The sequence below is a fragment of the Rattus norvegicus genome, chromosome 14, assembly GCF_036323735.1.
Source record: "Rattus norvegicus strain BN/NHsdMcwi chromosome 14, GRCr8, whole genome shotgun sequence".
Taxonomy (NCBI): domain Eukaryota; kingdom Metazoa; phylum Chordata; class Mammalia; order Rodentia; family Muridae; genus Rattus; species Rattus norvegicus.
Window position 1 is genome coordinate 80,551,509 of NC_086032.1, and position 21,897 is coordinate 80,573,405.

At 42.5% G+C, this 21,897-nt stretch overlaps 1 protein-coding gene across 4 annotated transcripts in view; it reads right to left on the bottom strand.

The window, feature by feature from the left end:
* The window catches only part of Fam193a (family with sequence similarity 193, member A), a 126,345-nt gene that overhangs the window by 70,767 nt on the left and 33,681 nt on the right, over positions 1-21,897 (bottom strand). For 3 of the 4 annotated variants that reach the window (NM_001427458.1, XM_223536.10, XM_039092826.2), the window contains exons 2-4: positions 12,760-13,002; positions 1,456-1,610; positions 664-831 (exon numbers count right to left, since the gene is read on the bottom strand). In NM_001427458.1, coding sequence (NP_001414387.1) covers positions 664-831; positions 1,456-1,610; positions 12,760-13,002 — 566 coding nt within the window. The remainder of the gene's footprint in view (positions 1-663; positions 832-1,455; positions 1,611-12,759; positions 13,003-21,897) is intronic. The other variant, XM_063273154.1, reaches the window with a different exon arrangement.

Genomic DNA, 21,897 nt, shown 5'->3' on the forward strand with positions numbered 1-21,897 from the left:
AATCGGGGAAGATGGCACACTTAGGTGTGGGAAACCAGAGTGACGCCTGCCTCACTTTCTGTCAGCCACTGGGCACAGGGAGCCTGCTGAACAACAGATGCTGGGTAGAAAGCGCTCCCTGTGAGAACAGCTGCTGTGCACCTCATGGAGCAGGTGCCTTCACAAGCTACTCAATCTCAGAGTGCTTCAGTGGACAGGAGCACTCTGCCTTTCTCCCTGAATTACAAATGCAAAAATGCTTATAAAAATATCCAACATCAGCTGGCATAGTAAGAACTCTGGCATCTTGGTTGTGCTAATATATGATACATGCCGTATGTCTTAATATATGACAGAAACATTTCAGTTTAGAAACAGAAGAACCCAGCCAGGTCTAGCGGCACATCCTTTTAATTCCAGCACTCAGGGAGAAGCTGACTGTAGAGTGAAGTTCAGGACAGCCAGGGCTATATAGAGAAACCGTCTCAAAAAGAGGGGGGTGGTGGAGAACCTACAACTTCTTACCCAGAAGCCTCCTGTTTGTCAGTTATCTGCTTAAGATCTGAGCTGCACCAAGAGCTCAAAAGTCCAGCTGAGCTTTACTTAGGACAAGTACTGAGGCTCCATAGACAGTAGGGAGGGCAGGGATTAGAGGGGGCTGTAACATGAAGGGGCAACCTGTACCTATCCACGAGCTCCTTTACTCCCTCTTTGTCGGGAACCAGAGACTGGTCCTGGTCTTCTGCCAGCGGGGTCCCTGCCTGGCGGTATATGCATCGGACCATGTAGCGTACTTCTGACCAATAGTTTTGCAGTTGCTGTGGTTCCCGGTCTGTCTCTGCTGAGATGTCTCTGTGACAACATAGAAACCAGCAGAGTTAAGGGAGGTAGTCTAACTAACTTCCCACCAGATACTCCTCAATGCCATACTCTGACCCCACATGACAAAGACAGGCCTTGCTTTGTCCCTTTGGTGGCTTGTTCCAGGCCAGGGGTATAGCCTGTCACTATCAACTCCTAGCCTCTTCTTTCAACTCCTAATACCTCATCACAAGCTCCTGTTCCATACCCATTTACTTATGCTCACTTTCCTTTTTCTTTTCAAATTAATATTCCTTTTCTAGAGATAAAGTCTTGCTATATATCCCTGACCACACTGGAACTTACAGGTAGATTCCTCTGCCTGTCAAGTGCTAGGATTACAACATAAAATAAGAGTTGACCTTTCTTTAAATTCTAACAGTTTTCCCATTTTGCTCTTTATATGGCCCAGCTTACTGGTGTTTAGTTCCTCAAGGGCAATAATTTTGTCTTTTTGTATAGTTTTTTCCCTCATAATAAATAGCAAAGTCATGTCATACACTTGGGGATATGTCAAACATATTATTTGTCAAAAGAAACCCATGTCCCAGACAAGCACAACATATTCTTACATACCCCATGACTCTAGCATAAGCAGCACAACACAATACATACCTGCGTTCACTGCAGGCCTCACATGAACAGGCATCTGAGGGTGTGGTGCCTAGCCCTGATGAGGTCATGGTCTGTGTGCCTAGGGCCAGCCTCCCAGCACCACTGGTCTCTGGCTGGGAACCCCCAAGTGATGAGTGAAGGAGAAAATCTTGGCCCTGTTTTAAAAATAGAATACAACAGACTAGTTATATTTATGACATCAATTGTCTATTGACTTCTTAAAAAATGCCTTTTAGAGGCAGATACGACTTTTATCCCAGCACTCAGTGGGCAGAGGCAGGTGAATCTCTCTGAGTTTGAGGCCAGCCTGATCTACATAGAGAGTTCTAGGACAGCCACAACTACACAGAAAGACTCTATCTTAAAACAACAAAAATGCCTACTAGAAAAATGTTCCAACACAAACACTGAAATCTATATAGCAAGCTTTTGGGGTCTGAAAAGGGACTATCAAATGACAGAGTCTACTATACAGCAGCACAGGCTGGCCTTGAATTCGTTATGCAGCCTGCATTTTCTTGCCTCAGTGTGCAGCTCACTGGATAGGCAGGCAACAAACTCCATGTTTTATCTGGATCAATGCTGTTCTTACTTCCAAAGGTTTTTACCATCACACGACAACATCCAACAAATTTTATTCAAAAGAAAGGAAAGAAAAGAAAAACAACTTGACTTCCAGTGCCCTAACCAGCATGTGATAATCATTCTAGTAGATGTGATATGACCACACCTTCTTGAAAAACAAAGGCAGTGGGCCCAGAGCCTACCTATACTGCCTTCTCTGACCATGGACAAGAAGGCTTGAGATCATGCTGGGCAGACAAGATAGGTTAGAATACTGGAGCACATTCAATCCTACAACAGAGCCAGCCTGCTCTGACAACATCCTAACTGAGAGAGTAAAACACTGAGGCATAAAATTGGCTTCTTGAAGGGAAAGGGCCAGATCTGAGAAATGTTTCCAGTACCTTCTGTTCCCTATAGAACATACACACAAACCCCTTTACACCACCTTAAGGCTACTGCTGGACAAGAAACAGACACCTCAAGGGTAATGTGCTTCAAAGGTTTGGCACATGGACACTAGTATTAGACTCTGAAGTGGAAGAGCCCAAGAGCTTCCTGCCCAAGAGATACATACAGTAGGGAATTGTACTGTCACTACCACATGGGCGAAGGAGCTGTCATCAAGCAAAGAACCCACACAAATAGACACTGAACAATGAGAAGGCCCAATTAAGCATCCCAGACCAAAGGAAATAAGTAACTAGTATAAGTATTCCTGCTACTGTGACCCAGTCACACATAACGTAGAGCAAGTACTTTTAGGCAAAAAGCCACAGACAGCCTGACAAGAACAAGGGTCCTAAATGTCTCCTTCCTGGACCACCTCCTCCTCTACTCTGGAATAGAGAAGTATAAGGACATGAAACATAGCCTCTACCACAGTTATTCCTATACTCTCTTGTACAGATGACTGTCATCATCCTTGCCTAGAGGGCAGATACAGCTTTTTCTGGTGCTAAGAATCACTAGATATTCTCAACAGCAGCAGATCAGCCACTTAAAAGTACAGGGCTGACTATTCTCTCCTAGCTCATGCCTACTTCTATGCTCACCTCAGACTAGCACATCCCCAACCTGCCACTCAGTACAAGCCCTGTCTCACCTGGGGACTGCCAGGCCCTTATCCACTCTCAAACAGAGCCAGAGAGAGTTCATGGGCTCCTCTGCCTAAAATCTTCTGTTCATGTCTGTAGCACTTTGTAATACATTCCTTGCTTCTTATCAAAGTCTTCCAACTTGTCTAGGACAAGGTTCTGCCTCTGTGTCACTGTACTTGTTCTTCTGCCTATAGTGCACATACACTAACCTGGGTGTGCCTTCTGATGGCCTAATGTAGATCTGTAGCACAGGTCTCAGACAAAAAGATCCCCTACCCAGACACAACAAGCAAGCCATTTTTGGTGGTTTTGTTCGTTTATTTATATTTTGCCTCTCTATGATGAATAGACACATGTCAACTGTGTAAGTAACAGGTACAATGTTCAAATGTGGGCAGAGGATGATAGAACAACACCCCAAAGTTAACTACCTGTGTATTTCTTCCCTTACTCATACTACCAGACATCTTTGTCTTTAAAGAAATGGGGCTAAGGTGTCTATTACAGATGTAAGAAAACAATTTCCTTGCACTCTCTGTCTGTCTGATTGTGGCAGCCAAGATTGAATAGAGGAACACGAAAAAGAAAGAAAGAAAGAGAGAGAGAGAGAGAGAGAGAGAGAGAGAGAGAGAGAGAGAGAAGAAATGAGGACTGGAATACATACTCTCTCTCCAGGGAAGGAAGGTTTATTAACACCCAACTGGGCCTGCAGCACCCTGATAAGGACCCTCTATTCTTCAGTGGGTCATAACGACATCCACTCCAAATTGGTTTCTTCAGTTCCACAGCTTTGGTTTCTCTTGACAATTACCAGGATGTTCTTCAGGGCTCACTTTAAAGATCTGAGTATCTGATGATCTCCTGCCTGCCACTGGTTACTTTCTCCTCTGTGTTAAGATTTACTATTTATTGATGCAGTGCCTGACTGCTGGCCAAGTTCTGTTTGGCACACCAACCATGAACAATCTCTTCTCTCACAAATTGCTATCTGAAATCTTGGCTTTCCTTCCTTTCTGGTGTTTTTATGTTTGACACTGCAATAGCATGTGAGTGCACCTGCTCACATTATGCACAAGCACCTACAGTGACAGCTAGCACAGCAACCACAGCTAACGTGACATTTTCCAGTGAGAAAGGATACCCAGGGCTGCAGGAACTCCATGTTAAACCCCTGAATGTGGTACTTTACAGTGCTGATTTAGGCTCTGTCCACACTGGACACAATCTTTAGAACTATGACAATTATTTTCTATTCACAAGGCAATATGAAATCTGCAATGGCCAGCTTCCTGGCCCCTACACAGATGCCTGGTACGCTTCCGTCACCATAGATTACTGCTTCTGCCACCCGATCTTCCCCACTACAACAGACTGTACCTTCAAGATGTAGATCCAAATAAACCTCTGACCTCAAGCTGTTTCCATCAGGTGCTTGATTAGAGCGATGAACAAGAAAAGCAGAATGATAAACCTGACTCTGAGTCACAGGCTTCAGAGCTGGTTTTTGTAAGCAATGTGGAAGAGTTTGGAGGTTTGCCTTTGAATGCATTCTGATGAAGTTTAGACAATCAAAATGCCAACAAAATGAGGACAGCACAGGCAAGAGGAACAGGACATACCTTTCCTTGGGACAATGGCAGATTTAAGTGCTACTGAAAAACAAACCAACCAACCAACCAAACAAACAAACAAACAAACAAAACCCCACTATTAGTCTCTCTGACTCAATCTTGAAGGGAAGAATGTAAGCTCTCAGCTACTATTCCAGCACCCTGCTTTCCTGCCTGCCACCACGCTGATCATCTTTCCTGCCTGCCACCACGCTGATCATGGACTCTGAAACTGCTATGTCAAAAGGAAAACATAAATTCAAAAGAGCAAATTCTGAAACAGCAAAACTGCATCTTGGCAAGAAAAGACCAAAAACCAAGCCAGTAGCTGGCCTAATGCTGCAAGAGTGAAGGTCAAGATTATCGTTTTCTCCCAATTGAGAAAGTTCTTTCCCTTTCAGAATCAGATAACTTCTCCAAGTAACTTCAGGGTAAATTTAAATATTTAATTTACACAGTAATTACAAAGAGATTTATGTGTTCCTCCTCCACTGTAAACAACATACAGCATCCTCAAGCTAAGTAATTGGGGAGATGGAGGGGGGGGGTGAGTAGATGGATGGATGGATGGACAGATATAGAACTCTAGTGCTCACATTAAAGATTATGAATTCTGACAAAAGGAAAAATGACTTAATCAGTAAAGTGCTTGCTATATAAACATGAGATCCTGAGTTCTATCCTATGAACAGTGTCCCCACAACACAAAAGCCAAGAGCAGTGGTACATGCCGTAATCCTACTACTGAAGATGCAGAGAAGGAAAGAGTACATTGGGGTGTACTGATCAATCAATCAATCAATCAATCAATCTAGCCAAATGAGTGAGCTTCAGGTTTTAGGAGAGACTCTGAGGTTTTGAATAAATTATTATGTGAAATACAACAACACTGCCATAAATCATACTCTATTTTTAAAAGTTCCCAAAAATAATGTGAAGAGCGACTGGAAAAGGCACACAATGTCAACCCATGACCTCCACATACATGAACGTGTGTATGCACACAAAACAGTCTAGGGAAGAAACCCTCATATTAACCATAATTTTAATTTGTGCTTACCCCTTTAGTCTCTGTCCCTTTTTACCATTTTTATATTTTTTACTACAATATGAGGTATAAAATTCTAAAGCATTTTTAAAGATATTCCAAGTCAATTTCTTCTACTTGGAATTTGTACTTGTTTTTCCCCACTAACCCTTTTTTGTTTCTTTCCTATATATACAGTACCAAAAGACACTTCAAATATTTTAATAAAGGTATCCAGTCATTACAAACAACAGAGCACACAGGGTGAAAAGGACAGGCTGGGAAATCAAAATACTGTGGTTTGGAACCTGACGGTGCCTCTTCTAATTGTTTCATTCTAGAAAACTAACCTTCCTGGCCCACTTTTTTCATCTATAAAACTGGGAGCTGTCCCTGTATGGATGGTAGTAAGGTTTTGAAAGAATTATTATATGAAATACTTAGAAGAGCACTGTCATAGAAAAAGCACTATAAGAGAGATATTCTTTTGATGCACATATACACACACACAATATATATGCACATACATATGAACATTTGGGGTTATGCAACTAAATGGTTGTATGCTGAATACATTTCTCCTTAGCCTTATTTTCATTCTTAATTCTTTCATCTGTAGATTACATTATAGAAAAACTTCAAGCAACTGAACTGAATTACAGAATACAGTTGCATGTTAAAAATCTATAATAAATTAACAATTTTCCTATTAATTAACATATGAGTTATGTCTGAGCATTTTAGCACTATCAGTCTTTACCAGAATGATTAATGGCTCAGTAAAAATTCTCGTTTTTTTTCCCCGTTTTTGAAGACAGAATTTCTCTTCTTTGTGCAACCCTGGCTGTCCTGGACATTACTCTGTAAACCAGGCTGGGCTCAAACTAAAGAGAGCCACCTGGCTCTGCCTCCTGAGTGCTAGGATCAAAGGCGGGCACCACTGCCTGGCTCCAATAAAAATCTTTAAACATGTATTCTCCCTAAAAAATATTTTTTTAAAATCACTGTTACTGCTAATAATAAATTCTTTAAAACTGTATTTGTAGCTGGGTATGATGACTCATGTCTTTAATCCTAGCACTTGAGAGGAAGAAGCAGGCAGCTCTCTTGAGTTAAAGGTCATCCTGGTCTAAATAGTGGTTCTAAGCCAACCAGAGTTACATAGTAAAATCCCATCTCAAAATAATAATATAAATAACATGAATGATAAAATAAAATTTTATTTGTAAGCAACCTTTGTGTGTGTATCTGTTCAAAACAGGGTCTTTTTTTTTTTTTTTAAAAGATTTATTTTATTTATGTGAATACACTGTAGCTGTCTTCAGACACACCAGAAGAGGGCATCAGATCTCATTACAGATGGCTGTGAGCCACCATGTGGTTGCTGGGATTTGAACTCAGGGCCTTTTTTTTTTTTTGTTCTTTTTTTCGGAGCTGGGGACCGAACCCAGGGCCTTACGCTTCCTAGGCAAGCGCTCTACCACTGAGCTAAATCCCCAACCCCTGAACTCAGGGCCTTTGAGAGAGCAGTCAGTGCTCTTAACCACTGAGCCATCTCTCCAGCCCAAAACAGGGTCTTTCTATGTAGTCCTAGCTAGCTTGGAACTCATCTTGTAGAACAGGCTGGCCTCTAACTCAAGAGATCCACCTGCCTCTGCCTCCTGAGTGCTGGAATTAAAGGTATGAGCCATCACTCCCAGACTGTAAGCAAACTTGATATATATTTGACTTCCAACACTTAGATGCTGGACTTTTCCATGCTACCCTACCTACCTTGAGCAAAAGGGTTATCAGTCAGATAAGTGGATTAACCTTACACCAGCACTAGCGGTTTTGAACACTCCAAAGATGACTTGAGAAAACTAATGCACTGGAGGCTGACTGGATGGCTGTCTGAAGGCACAGCCTCTGCCAGTGCTGTTTGAAACAGTTTGAATAAAACTTTTTGCTATCACAAGCCTATATGAATTCTAGATTATCTTTTCTACCACTTCCTCTGATGGTCTTCAGAGGGACTGTTGTGACAGGCTATGAGGCAAGGATGTGGCCTAAACAAATAGTCTGGATTGGTCCAAATACCCTTTCCTGGGCTATCTATATAAGGCTACTCGACATAGGGAAAGAAGCAATAGAACAATGGTGGTGGTAAGCTGTGGAAGAGGTCAGCTATGACAGTAGCTGGAGTCTCCAGAGCCAGGGCAAGAAGAAGAGCAACAGGAGACGGGAGGGGGAGAGAGGAAGAGAAGGAGAGGAAGAATGGAGTGAAAAGCTTGAGATGTCAAATTTCTGAGATCACAGTCTCAGATGTACATTGAGACCTCTAACACTGACAGCTACCAAGGGCCAAGAAATACCAAAGGGCCTAGAAAAATACTGTAACACTAGAGAAGAAGAGCTTGCTGCTTCCTCCACTTGCTCACTGTTAACCCTTGCTGATACCAAGCACTGAAAGAAATAAAAGCTGCCAAAGACAAGCAATGGTGACAGGCACAAGCAATCACTCTTACTCACTGAGTCATCTTAGTCTGATGATGCCTAGGGCACTTAAAACCAATGAAAAGGCCACTGCAGTACTTTTTCTAGCACTTCAATCAAAAGACGAGCCAGCATACAGAAGACAACTTAGAGGAAAAAAAAGAGCTCCAAAAAAATGCAAACTTTGCCACTCTAACCGTTTAATCAGTTTTGTTTATGAGAATACAACATCCGACTTAACAATCAAGCTTTCGCTGTAAATCTTTATACCTCAGGAACTCCTTCCACCCAGCTACAGAAAAAAGCACTTGTAACTGTGATCCAAAAGAATAATCTTTCACAGCAAAATTTGGAAGCTCAAATGTATTATATTCACACAGGTGACTAGTACACAGCAACAAACCTTAGTTACAATGAATGAATACTATATAGTTATGGTTATGAAATCTTAAACATTTGGAAAAATGTCTAGATTTAGATGCTTAGTGCTATTACTCACAGGGGCCAGAAGGTGATCAACAGCTCAGCAGGAAGGCAATCCTAAAAATTAGAGCCACAAGTGGACCTAAGCTGAGGAAGGGACAGGACTTGATTTCTCTGGGCTAAGAGTCAATACCCAACACATCTACAGGAAACAACTAGGCCTAACTCACCAGTAAGAACAAACTCAGAAAATCCAAATAAGCCTGCCCACCCTCCCTCTTTCTTTCCTTCCTTCCTTCCTTCCTTTTATCAGACAAGGTCTTACTATGAGGTTCTAGCCACACTGGACTTCACTAAATAGACCAGGCTGGTGGTCTCCAACTCAGAGCTACTGGTCTCTGTCTTAAGAGAGATCCAGGGGTTAGGGATTTAGCTCAGTGGTAGAGCACTTGCCTAGCATGCGCAAGGCCCTGGGTTTGGTTCTCAGCTCCAAAAAAAAAAAAAAAAAGAGTGATCCAAATGGTATTAAAGATGTATACTACCATGCCCAGAAAGTCTACCTTTCTACTGAGTACAACACACTACCCAGAGACAGAAAATAAAGGACATAGGAAGGAGGGGAGAAGGCAAGAAGAGGGAAGAAAAAGTTATAAATCAGCATGAAAAGTCACCCTTAAGGAAGAAGGTGCCTGGGGTTGGAGATTTAGCTCAGCGGTAGAGCGCTTGCCTAGCAAGCGCAAGGCCCTGGGTTTGGTCCCCAGCTCCAGGGAAAAAAAAAAGAAAAGGAAGAAGGTGCCTCCTTGAGGTTCCCGTACAATAAAGAAGAAAATGTATAAGGATTCAGTAGTTTCAACGGGATCACTCAGTATACATTCTGAAACCATGTAGAACAAGACTGGAAACATTTATTTAAAAAAAAAAAAGAAAGAAAAGAAAAGGACAAAAATACACAGAGAATAAGATTTTAAGTGATCTCACCCAGAAATTAGATTAAGCATACATACACAAATCAAGACTGGAAAAAGGTTTGGCACACAGTTCAGAAACAGCTGTAGTAATGGATACAGACAGAGCCTTCTACCCAGGTCGACACATATGCAACATTTATGACACTCAACCATGGATCAGAATTAGCAGGTGCTGCTAACTGAATGCAGCATCGCTAATATATATCTAATTTCTAACCATACAGCATCACGATAAAATCAATACGGCTAGAGAAGAGCAAGAAGCTCTGCTGGTCAATGCCCAGGCTGGAGACAGTAATGACAGACAGCACACTTTCAAATGTGTAAGAGGGCCGCACCTGCGAGATGGCTCTGTGAGTAAGAGCACTTGCTGCCAAGCCTGACAACCTCAGTTTAATCCTTGGAATCCACATGGTACATCAACTCCCATAAATTTTTCTGGGACCATGGAAAAAGTCCAACACATACAATAAATAAAAATATAGAAAGTCACAGTTGCCTTTTGAGCAAATGCCTTTAATCCCAGCAGTTGGGAGACAGAGACAAGAAGATCTCTAAGTTCAAGGGTAACCTGATCTACAAAGAGAGTTCCAGGACAGTCAGGAATATAGAGAGAGATGCTGTGTGTAGATAGATAGATAGATAGATAGATAGATAGATAGATAGATAGATAGATAGATAGATAGATAGATAACTTACATGAATGTGGCTGGAAATGAGTGGCTACAGAAGAAATGCTATCTGGAGTGTGTGGACTATTCATGATTGTCAACTTGACTGCATCTTGAACAAACTAAAAACACAAACCACTAAGCATTCCTTGAGGAACTCTCTTAATCATGACTATTTGAAGTAGGAAGATCTACCTGAAATATCTTGCCCTTACTCTCAACGGCCGGTTTATTTATCCTGTTCCTTTACCAGTAGTAGAACCAACCAATTTATTCAGAATTCCAGCACTAACTGAAGATCAGCAGCTCTCCAGTAATTCTCTAGGACTACAGCAACTAACTGAGACCCTGGAGACATTTAGCCTGTGGATAGAACAACTACTGGACTTCCCAGTCTCTCCAGTGTGAGATAACGTGTAACTTGGTATCCCCAGAATGAGTAAATATATGTATTCAGCCTCCCAAAGTCGCTGATGGGTAACAGCATCACCAGCTCTCTATTGACTGCCTGGCATTTGACCAAACACAATGGGGGAAACATAGGCAAGAAGAATACTTAAGGGGCTGGGAATTTAGCTCAGTGGTAGAGCGCTTACCTAGGAAGCGCAAGGCCCTGGGTTCGGTCCCCAGCTCCGAAAAAAAAAAAAAAAGAATACTTAAGGAAGAAATGGAAATGCCAGTTCCACATAAATTCTGCCAAAAACAGAGACACAACTCATGTTATGAGGTTTAAAGGACACTACAAGTCAAGAGGGCTCAAAGAAGACATCCTCCCTTGTTGTGGATTGCTGAGGGAACAGAAAATACAAACAGCAATCCACAACACTCCCTGACCACAGATGGCAGACTAGTATAGCAACATGGAGAAAAAATGTCCAGGTAGACTTGTAAAAAAACAAGTTTTCCCAAAACAATTTAAATATGGAAACAACCCAAAGGCCTATGAACGCACGTACATGTACACACACATACACACACACACAATTTTAAAAGGATAAAAATATACATAATGGGGGAGGGAGAATATGAAAAGGGATACCTGCACAGGTGGATTGTGAAGGAGCTCATAAGGCTTCCATCTATCCTGGAGAGCTATTACTAATGGTTTCTGGGATGCGGTATCATTTTCTTCACTGGCAAAGCCACTGTCTATGCTCCCATAAATAAGTCCCACTTCCAACACTCATGCCAATAACCCTAATCAAACCCCTGGCTTAAAGAAAGGAAAAAAACCCATGGAAGTGGGAGGGCACTTGTAAAGGTTTTTGGAGCAAGAGGGAAAAGGGAAGGTAACTGGAAGAAGGGGAAATGATCAAAATTTATATGAAACTGAAAGAAAAAATCTGAGAAGAAAATTTCAGACTAATCATGCTCTGAATCTTTGGTGAAGAAATTACAGGAGCTTTTCTTCATTCCTTTGCTTATTCATTTATCTACTAATTAATATAATTATTTTAAGTACCAGATATGTTAGGTCAATTGCTCTTGGTTAAAACAGACACAAAAGTAATTGTGTTGATGGAGTTTATTCTACAGTAAAGACACATTGTGGAAGTGAAGTATTTAATCAGAGACAGAGCTATGGAAGAGAGACAAAGCAGGAAACAGGGCTTGTGGGAAGGAGCTGAGATAAACACTAACTTCTAGTCTGATCAGCACTGAAACCCCAGACTAGTCACTCTGCCACTAACACTGGCATTAAAGCTGGGGGTTTTCTTCAGCCACCTGAATGGCCAATGACGAAGAGGACTAGGCCTTGGAGGTGGAGAACCATTCATACTACAGCCAAATGCTTCTCAAAACTCCACTGGGACTAATCTGAAAACAAAAGATAGAGATTCCTGCCTGTTGCTGGCCACAAGAAGCAAGAGATCAGAAGTCACTCAGAAAACAATTTCCTGCATTCAGCAATCAAAAGGAAAGAAGAAAAATAAAATAATAAAAGGGAAGAGAAGAGTCTTGAATATGGGAATGGTTGAAAAAGCCATCTTCTAGAACACAAAGAGATAAGAAAGAAAGTCTAATGGGAACAGTGGTCACTAAGACTTAAAACTAGGAAGGAAAGGCCTGGAATCAAGGGGGATGAAGGTCAGGCTTCTGAAGTGCATTACAGAAATAATTTTCAGATATTTACCAGTATACAGGATTGTCTAGAACTAAACACATGAAAGTCTTACTAGCTTTTCAGGAATCTTTATCACTAAAGAAACCCTGAGGTCAGATGCAAAAGCCAAAAAGTACCAAACTGGCCAGCTTGCTGACTGTGCAGATAGGGAAGCAGATGTTCTTCCCCTACTGCTGGTGTGGCTAGCAAAGGCCAGGAGAGACATCCCTGTTGGCACAAGTCAAAAGACAGTGTGGAAGGAAGCTTTCTGATGGCAGATGGAAAGCCTTTCCTTTCACTGCCAGTTAGCCCACCACCCACAAGAGGGAAGCAAGAGGCCCACCAAAGCTGCAGCCACTCACCGGCTGGTCAAGACCGCTGTGCCTCTCTTCCTTCTCCACAGTCCTCCGGCAGTCTGGGCATACCCACAGCGGCAGGTGCAGCACGCTGTTGCCCTTGGGAGCCATGGAAAGGGCCAATTTGCTCGCAGTCTTAACTCCACTCTCTAAGAATGAAGAGTCTTTCCGTTCACTTCTGCATAGAAGACAATAATCCCCAGCGGGGTAGGGTGGTGTCCTATGATTCATGCCAAAACTAAAAGGAGTCTGGAATAGAAAAAAAATTCTATTTTCAAAACCTGAGCCAGGAAGCCAAGACTGTTAAATATATATTATACATATGTATATTTATATAGAAAAATATTAACTTGAAAACATATGAAGCTGAACCTCGTACTCTAGAAATTGGTGATATTTCAAATAAAATAAAAACACATAAAGAAGCACTTTGCCCTTCACCTACACTTTTGCATTACTTTGGCCTGGAAAACCCATCAGCACGGATCTGCAGAACTCAACTAGGCATGAAACACCATACCCGATGCATATGCACACAAGGTCTTGCACCGAGCAGCAGTTCTGGCTTAGAAGCATATCTGAAGAGGGCTATTCCTGGTCTAGACTCTAGAAAACAATCTCTTGGCAGCTGCATACCTAAGACCCAAGGCACAATACTGAATTCATGGCCTAATTTCAACAGCTGCTTTTTCAAAACTATGGGCAATGTGGGAATAGAGGCCTGAAGCAAAGGATTCTCTGGAATATACAAAAAAGCTAAGGGTAGTGGGTTTGGAAACAGACCTAAAGTACTAAGACCACCAAAAAGGGAACAAGACTTTAACTCACAGCAGTTAACTAAAATGGGTTCTCCTATAGCATTACTGTCCACTGCAGTATTAGGGCAACCCTAGAAGGAGGTGTGACCTTGTAGGAGCTAGCTGGCACAGAGACTCAGCAGCCAGCAAAGGAAGACAGCAGACCCCTCTTCAGCCTCTCCTATCACAGCCATCAGATGAGAAGGAAGAACATCTCATTCCTTTCTAGTGTTCAGCTGTCTTTGCCAAGCCAACTCCTCAAATCTCCCTTACTTGCATGTCTCTCCTTAGATATTACCGACATTCAACCAGATTATGAATGTGTACTAACACATACAACTGACCCACAATAATCAGAGCTACCAAATGAGCCCTAGGCTACACAGAGGCACTGGGGCTAAAATCTGGGGCTGAATAAATGAATTAATGAGTGAAGAAAAGTGTCTTTCACACTTACATGCTCTGATAATGGCTGAAACAATATGAACCTGTTATACTCATAAAACATAGTGTGGGATGGGGCGAGGAGAGTCCCCAGTATAGCCTACAAACTCTCCTGCCCAGAATCCCACTGAAGAACAAACAAAATAGTACAAGAGTATTCATCTTTTTTCTATACAAAGGTCCTCATATGTTAACATGAAAATTTCAAAACTCATCTCACGTAAGCCTGTCTTTTTCTCGTAACAGACAGAACACAACCGTCAGATCAGAGGTCACAGGCTATACATGCTGGGCACAAGTGTACCAAAAGCCAGGCCAGAAATGTAATATGATATCCAAAGCTGACAAAAGATACCCACTCACTAACTACCAAATACATGGATCCAAAAGTATTTAAGATTTCAATTTTACTCAGATTCTAGGATATTTGAAAATATTTTAAAATAATTTTGGGGTGGGCCCAAAATTTATGACTATGAAAATTTTCTGTTTCAGATGTACCTTATACATACAGAAGCCAGTGTCACTACATCCATATCTTAAGTGCATCAGCACTATGACTGCAACTATTACATGGGATCTAGTGATGGAACTTTCTCTTAGTCTCGTGTTGACATGGTTTGGACTTGGTATTAGATCAGAGATGCTCAACCTGTACTCACTAGGAACCTACCATGTGCCTAGGCACCAGAACACAGTAGTAAGTTTTACTTATTCACTATCTGGAAGAGCTAATATCCCTACCAAAGCAAAAACAGAGATCATCAGAGCTTAGACTGCTAGCTGCAATCCTAACACTCTGAGACTAAGGCATACATGTTCTAGGCCAGTCTGAGCTAAAGCCTTTCTTAAAAACAAACAAGTAGGGGCTGGGGATTTAGCTCAGTGGTAGAGCGCTTACCTAGGAAGCGCAAGGCCCTGGGTTCAAGGCCCTGGGTTCGGTCCCCAGCTCCGAAAAAAAGAACCAGAAAAAAAAAAAAAACAAGTAAAAAGAGAGGTCAGTAAAAAATATGCCTTAGGAGCAACTGATTGAGTGCTGGTGCTGGAAGAATGTCTTTCATTTAGGTAGCACTGAAGGCCTCTGTCAGGAAATATTGCAGAACAAGCACAAAGAGAGCAGACGCTGAAGAAAGAGCAGCTGGGGAGAGCACCAGCCCCAGGTTGCAGGAGAGCTGATAAGACATCTGATGAGCCAGAATGGAGGCCTGAGAGGAGATGGAGCAGGGACAGCTCTAAAAAGACACCTAATACATCTGAAATCTCTACTCTGGGCCATCTTTTAGGAGAGGCAAGAACAAAATGCAAAGAACAGAGACCCTGTTCTTCTAAAGGATATTGAAAAGGTAAGCTCAGAGTCATAGGCAGTAGGTTCTTAGCCTTTGTGTTTGTTTTTGAGATGGTATCTTTCTGTATTACTCAAACTGGCTTCAAAATCCTGGGCTCTGTCAATCCCCCTACCTTGGTCTCCCAAGTAGCTGAGACTACAGGTTTGATCTACCAAGAGCAGTACGTAGAAAAACACAAAGCAGAGACCCAAAGGAAACTACTTGTCCACCTGAAAGAGAAACAAAGCTGAAAGAACAGCACACACATCTGAATACAATGTGCGAGCACAAACACAGGCCAGGATCTAAAGCTTCTGTAGCAGCTGGGCACAGTCAGAAAGGACACATCACCAAGACTTCTGGTTCTCACACAAGAGCAGACATGACCCAATATCCATCTTAAAAAGAAATTTTACTGTATGAGAATGAACTCTCTGGACAATGACATAGACATGTTGCTACAGGCAGTTCTGAGTAAAGACTAGAGTTCAGAATAAAGAAGAGCAAGGTGAAATTCACAGGGCCTAAGGAGTCAATGACTAAATACCATAGGGGAATCCCAAGTGATAGGATAGGTTAGACCAGTGGAAAGAAACAAAGGACAGCTTGGATGTTGTTCTCATCTAAAGTTTATTTTCCAGAGTAAAACTCAGTCAGAAGGACATCCACACCAGGCTAATCTAATCTAATCCATGCCCTCTGAAAAAGGTGACCACAGATGAAGCTTGGTTGTAGAAAAACTTTATGGTCCATAGACTGAAAATGTAAGAAGGTCCAGAAACCTTCATCACAGAGAAGATGTAACTACTAAGGCTCTAAGTCCACAGGAGTGCCTGGGAAGAAAGGCAGTGGAGTAAGCAGCCTGGGAGTTCACACAGCACAGACACCTAAAGGAGAACAGAAGCATGAGTGCACTACAGACTGGAAAGGGTTAACATTCTGTTTGGGCAAACTATTTGACACTGTGTTTCCCAGAGTTCCAGCCCACTCATCATCATCTTTTATCTGCTCTTCTCCGACTACTACCAACCAAACTACTCCTCCCCAGGGTATGTGTCAGTCACATGCCCACCATCACCCAAGGACTCCAGTTATACCCGTCCCCCACTTTTTTTTTTTTTTTTGGTTCTTTTTTTTCGGAGCTGGGGATCGAACCCAGGGCCTTGCGCTTCCTAGGCAAGCGCTCTACCACTGAGCTAAATCCCCAACCCCCCCTCCCTCACTTTTAAAAAGCAAAAGCTTTTCCATCTTTCCTTTAGAACACAAACATGCTGTTCCTGTCTCATCCTCCTCTTTTTTTAAAACAAAGATTTATTTGTATTATTTTAAATATGTATTGTGTGTGGGCATGTGTGAGACAGTAAAAAGCATCCTGGTTCCCTGTTGAGGAGGCTTGAACCCCCAGTGACCCTGAAAGGGATGGTAGGTGTTTTGCCTGACTCCCAGGAAACCAGGCCGGTCACTAGCCGCAGTCCTTCATAGACTTGTGGCCATCAGTCACGTAAGGGCAATGCCCCAAGCCCCTTTACAGGTACTGGATTATAAACTCAAGACAGATCTCCATTATAATGAGGTACCTAAAGGCCTGAAGACAGCCAATGAAACTCCTCAGGTACTCATCCCTGCAAGATATTTAATTTCAGGCCCACCCTGAGAAGTGGAGTATAGTTTTACTCACCCACTTTCCACCAAGACAGTAAACGCCTTAAAACCATGAACTGTCTCTTTTCATCGGAATCTACCATGGGGAACCATAGAACCATTAGAAGCCTCTAATCTCCTGAAGAAAACTTCCCTGTGCTGCCAGCAGTGGCAGCCAAGCTCAAGCTCGATATGGTCCAGCCAAGGACTAATCCAGCGGAACCAGCCGGGGCTCCCCCCTTTTCCCATTGGGCCCTAGGCTAGATCCAGTCCCGCAGGCCCCCATTCCATTCCCAGCTCATTTGTGGCATCCCAGCAGCGCCTAATACCCAAGAGCCTGAGAATCAGATGCCCCAGCATCTTTGCAGGCCCACGAACTCTCAGGCTGTGTCCTGCCCTCAGATCTCCCTTCCCCACCAGGGGAGCAGAGTCCAGTGGCTTCCCACAGCCCAACCACAAGCAGCGGTGGGAGGGGCTGCTGCATGGGGGTAAGCATGGTCAACTTCCCAAGTCCAGCCTCTCCGTGTGGCCCAAGACCTGTAGCACAGCAGCCACAGGGACCAACACCGCCCCCACCCCCACCAACTAACCTACTGTCATGTGCACGTAATTACAGATGCCCAAAGAGGTCAGAGGCATCTGGTAACTCTGGAGCTGGTTGCAGGTTAGCTGTGATTGATCAGACATGGATATTGACTTGGGTCCTCTTAAATGCTAAACCATCTCTTCAGGCCCTTCATCCTCATCTTGACTGCATTTTCATCCACTTCTTTTAATAATATATGAGAACAATGTAGCTGGCTTCAGACACACCAGAAGAGGGCATCAGATCTCATTACAGATGGTTGTGTGCTACATGTGGTTGCTGGGACTTGAACTCAGGACCTCTGGAAGAGCAGTCACTAAGCCATCTATCTAGCCCTTTCATCCACCTCTTAACTACCTGTCAACAAAGTTGTCCACAGAAACAAAGCCACTCAATCTTCTCTTCTACACACACACACACACACACACACACACACACACACACACACACACATCACTAAAAACCTACCAGAATGAACAAAATCCAGAATACCACCAAATGCTAGTAAACATGCAAAGTGGCACAGCCATTTGAGAAGACAATTTTAAAATGACTTATAAAATAAACCAAACCCTAACCACTAGATCCAACAACTATGTTTCGTATCTATCAATAAACTGAAAGTTTACATATACATGAAAAGTCATACACAGATTTTGTGTGTATGTGTGCATCTGTGTGTGTGGGGGGGGGAGGGACAGATAGATGGATGGATGTATGGACAGATGAATGGACAGGCAGATGTGGTACTCTGCCTTTCCCATGTAATTCACCGCCATTCAGATATTTTACAACAGCTTTCATAACTGCTAAAATCTGAAGCAATCAAGATGTAATTCAAGCTTCCAGGGACTAAGCCACTACCTAAAGACTACACATGGACTGACCCTGGACTCTGACCTCATAGGTAGCAATGAATATTCTAGTAAAAGCACCAGTGGAAGGGGAAGCCCTGGGTCCTGCTAAGACTGAACCCCCAGTGAACTAGATTGTTGGGGGGAGGGCGGCAAGGGGGGGAGGATGCGGAGGGGAACAGCCATAAAGAAGGGGAGGGGGGACAGGGATGTTTGCCCGGAAACCGGGAAAGGGAATAACACTCGAAATGTATATAAGAAATACTCAAGTTAATAAAAAAAAAAAAAAAAAAGATTTAATTCAGCAGGTAAATGAACACAAGAAGAAATGAGTTATCAAGTCATGAAGAGGACAGGCAAAATTGTACATATATATTACTAAGCTTTAAAAAAAAATCTGCTGGGGTTGGGGATTTAGCTCAGTGGTAGAGCACTTGCCTAGCATGCGCAAGGCCCTGAGTTCGGTCCCCAGCTCCGAAAAAAAAAAAAAAAAAATCTGCTAAGGCTGCATACTACATAATCCCACGGGGGCTGTGGGTTGGAAAGAGACTGACTTCTTACTTTCTACTCACTTTGCAAGAACCTAAAAATAGTCTATTAAAACAATGCTTCTTGGGCTGAAGAGCTGGCTCAGTGGTTAAGAGCACTGACTACTCTTCCAGAGATCCTGAGTTCAATTCCCAGAAACCACATATAATAGGATCTGATGCCCTCTTCTGGTGTGTCTGAAGGCAGTTACAATGTACTCATATACATAAAATAAATAATTTTTTAATCTAAAAAAGAAAAAAAAGAAAAACAGTATGGCTCAACAACATGCATACCCATCAAGGAGTTGGCCTTACCATTGCTGACAGCTAATCTGTACAACATCTAGGGAAGGTAGGCAGCTGTCAATAACAGGTTGACTATATTGGACCCTTTCATCATGGTAGGAATGGCAATTTTCCCTCTCTAGGAGAGAAATGTCTTTGTCTGGTTTGGTTTTGTTTGGTTTGGTTTTGTTTGGTTTGGTTTTGTTTGGTTTGGTTTGGTTTGGTTTGGTTTTTCAAGACAGGGTTCTCTGCTAAACAGCCCTGGCTGACCTTGAACTAGCTTTGTAGACCAGGTTGGCCTAGAATGCACAGAGATCCACCAGCCTCTGCCTCCCCAGTTACTGGGATTAAGGGTGGGATCTCAGCCACCACACCCAGCTCAACAGAGACTTTAGCACTATTGAGTGCTCAGTCAAAAGACAAAGGCTGCATCAAGAACCTAGGTGTGGGGGTTGGGGATTTAGCTCAGTGGTAGAGCGCTTGCCTAGGAAGCGCAAGGCCCTGGGTTCGGTCCCCAGCTCCAAAAAAAAGAACCAAAAAAAAGAACCAAAAAAAAAAAAAAAAAAAGAACCTAGGTGTGGTGGCAAACACCTTTAATCCTAGTACTCAGGAGGCAAAGACAGATGGATCTCTGTGAATTTATAAGCCAGCCTAGTTAGTCTACATAAGGAGCTCTAGGACATCTAGGGCTACATAAGTAAATCCTGTCTCAAACAAAACAAATCTGAGTAGGAGCCACATACCATTGAAAAACATTAGCGGATTCTTAGTAAAGAAGAGGAGCGATAGAAACAAGAGTAAATACAGGAGCAGCCATAGACCTGAGGTATAATATTCAAGAATAAACTTGATGCATATCATTCATACTAGTATTGTCTGTGATATGAACATATTATTATATATATAATATATATAATATATATATGCACCCCTATGAATACAAGTATACAGGAGGGTGCATTCACCCTTATGTATACAGACAAGAGGCCAGAAGCTGAGTGTTTTTCTCTATCAGTACCCATCCTCTCCCCTTTTTTTGCTTTTTATTTATTTATTTATATTTATTTAAATATTTATTTATTTATTTTTATTTACTTATTTATATTTTGTTCTCTGTGTGAGTGTGAAATGGCACAAGTGTAGAGGTCAGAGGAAAATTTCCAAGACTTGGTTCAATCTTTCTACTACGTGGTTCCTTACAATTCAAGTTGTTAAGTCTTAGCAGCAAGTACCTTAGCCACTGAACCATCTTAATAGTCCTGAGATAGGATCTATTACTGAGCCTAGAGTTCATCATTTTAGCTAGACTCTCTGCCCAGAAAGCCCTCAAGACCTGCCAGTACTGGAATTATTGGTACATGCTACTCTACATGTTTTTGTTTTTGGTTTTTATGTAGGTGCTAGGGATGTTACATGCTTATAACCCCAGCTACATAGAAGGCAGAGGCAGAAGGATCACTTAAGCCCAGGAGTTTGAGGCCAGAATCAACTTTTAAAAGCCTTGCCTCAAAAAAAGGAAAGGAAAGGAAAGGAAAGGAAAGGAAAGGAAAGGAAAGGAAAGGAAAGGAAAGGAAAGGAAAGGAAAAGAGACGAGGGGAGGGGAGGGGAGGGGAGGGGAGGGGAGGGGAGGGGAGGGGAGGGGAGGGGAGGGGAGGGGAGGGGAGGGGAGGGGAGGGGAGGGGAGCCATCTTCTATGTGCTGGTAGCACCCAATGCCTGTGGAAAGTAACACTGGACTCTTATGGGAAGCCAAAGAATTTGCCAGAAAGCTGCCCATAGTAATTCTACTGAAATGTAGAGAAGGCACAGAGAATTGACAAAAAGAGACAATCAGTAGAGGGCACCTCAAATGTCACATACGAGAGTGGGTATGTGTGGAGCCAAGAGGCAATGAACTGCTGCTAATTGGTGCACCTTCCTGCTCACATTTTTCCATGCTGGCTGCAGACATAATGCCTCTTGGCTTCAGCACCTCTTTCTGCTTACTAAGTGAAAAGCACCAGGTCTCATTTTATGATTTTTACTGATGCTCCTGGACTTACATCCCAATAAAGTTCATGAATAAGCAGGCAATGTCCTACTCTATTGCATAGCCTATTGCACAGCCTGCTGAAATCAAGCAAATACTGGGGATAGTGGTACACACCTTTAATCCTAGCATTCGCCTAGAGAAGCAGGCTAATCTCTGAGTTTCAGACTAGCCTGGTCTTAAAAAGTGAGTTCCAGGACATCAAGAGTTACACAGAGAAATTCTGTCTTGAAAAAAAAAAAAAAATACATAAAGTATGGCTTTGGCCTTTGTACCATGTTAAAAAAAACAAAGCCCTTCTATAAGAACGTAATTAAAACTTATCAATAGAGGGAGCTAGAGAGACAGAGCTGGGAGGGAAGGCTTCCCTCCTCTCAGAGTCTGCTACAGATAGGCTCTTGAAAAACACATTGCCTCTAGGGATGAGTAATATTTGACAATGTGTACTTTTCTCTACCTCTGAACTTTAGGAATAGCAATGTAATAACTAAGAGCTTCAGAACATGAATCTGTATCCCAACCCTAATTACTGTTGCTGCTTTCCCCTAAGCCCCATCCATTCATGCCTCCACCTACCAGGGTCCCTCAGCACTGAAAGACTAGCCAACCTTGGAGCTGCCCTGACTCATTTTATTTAATATATATTTAATTACG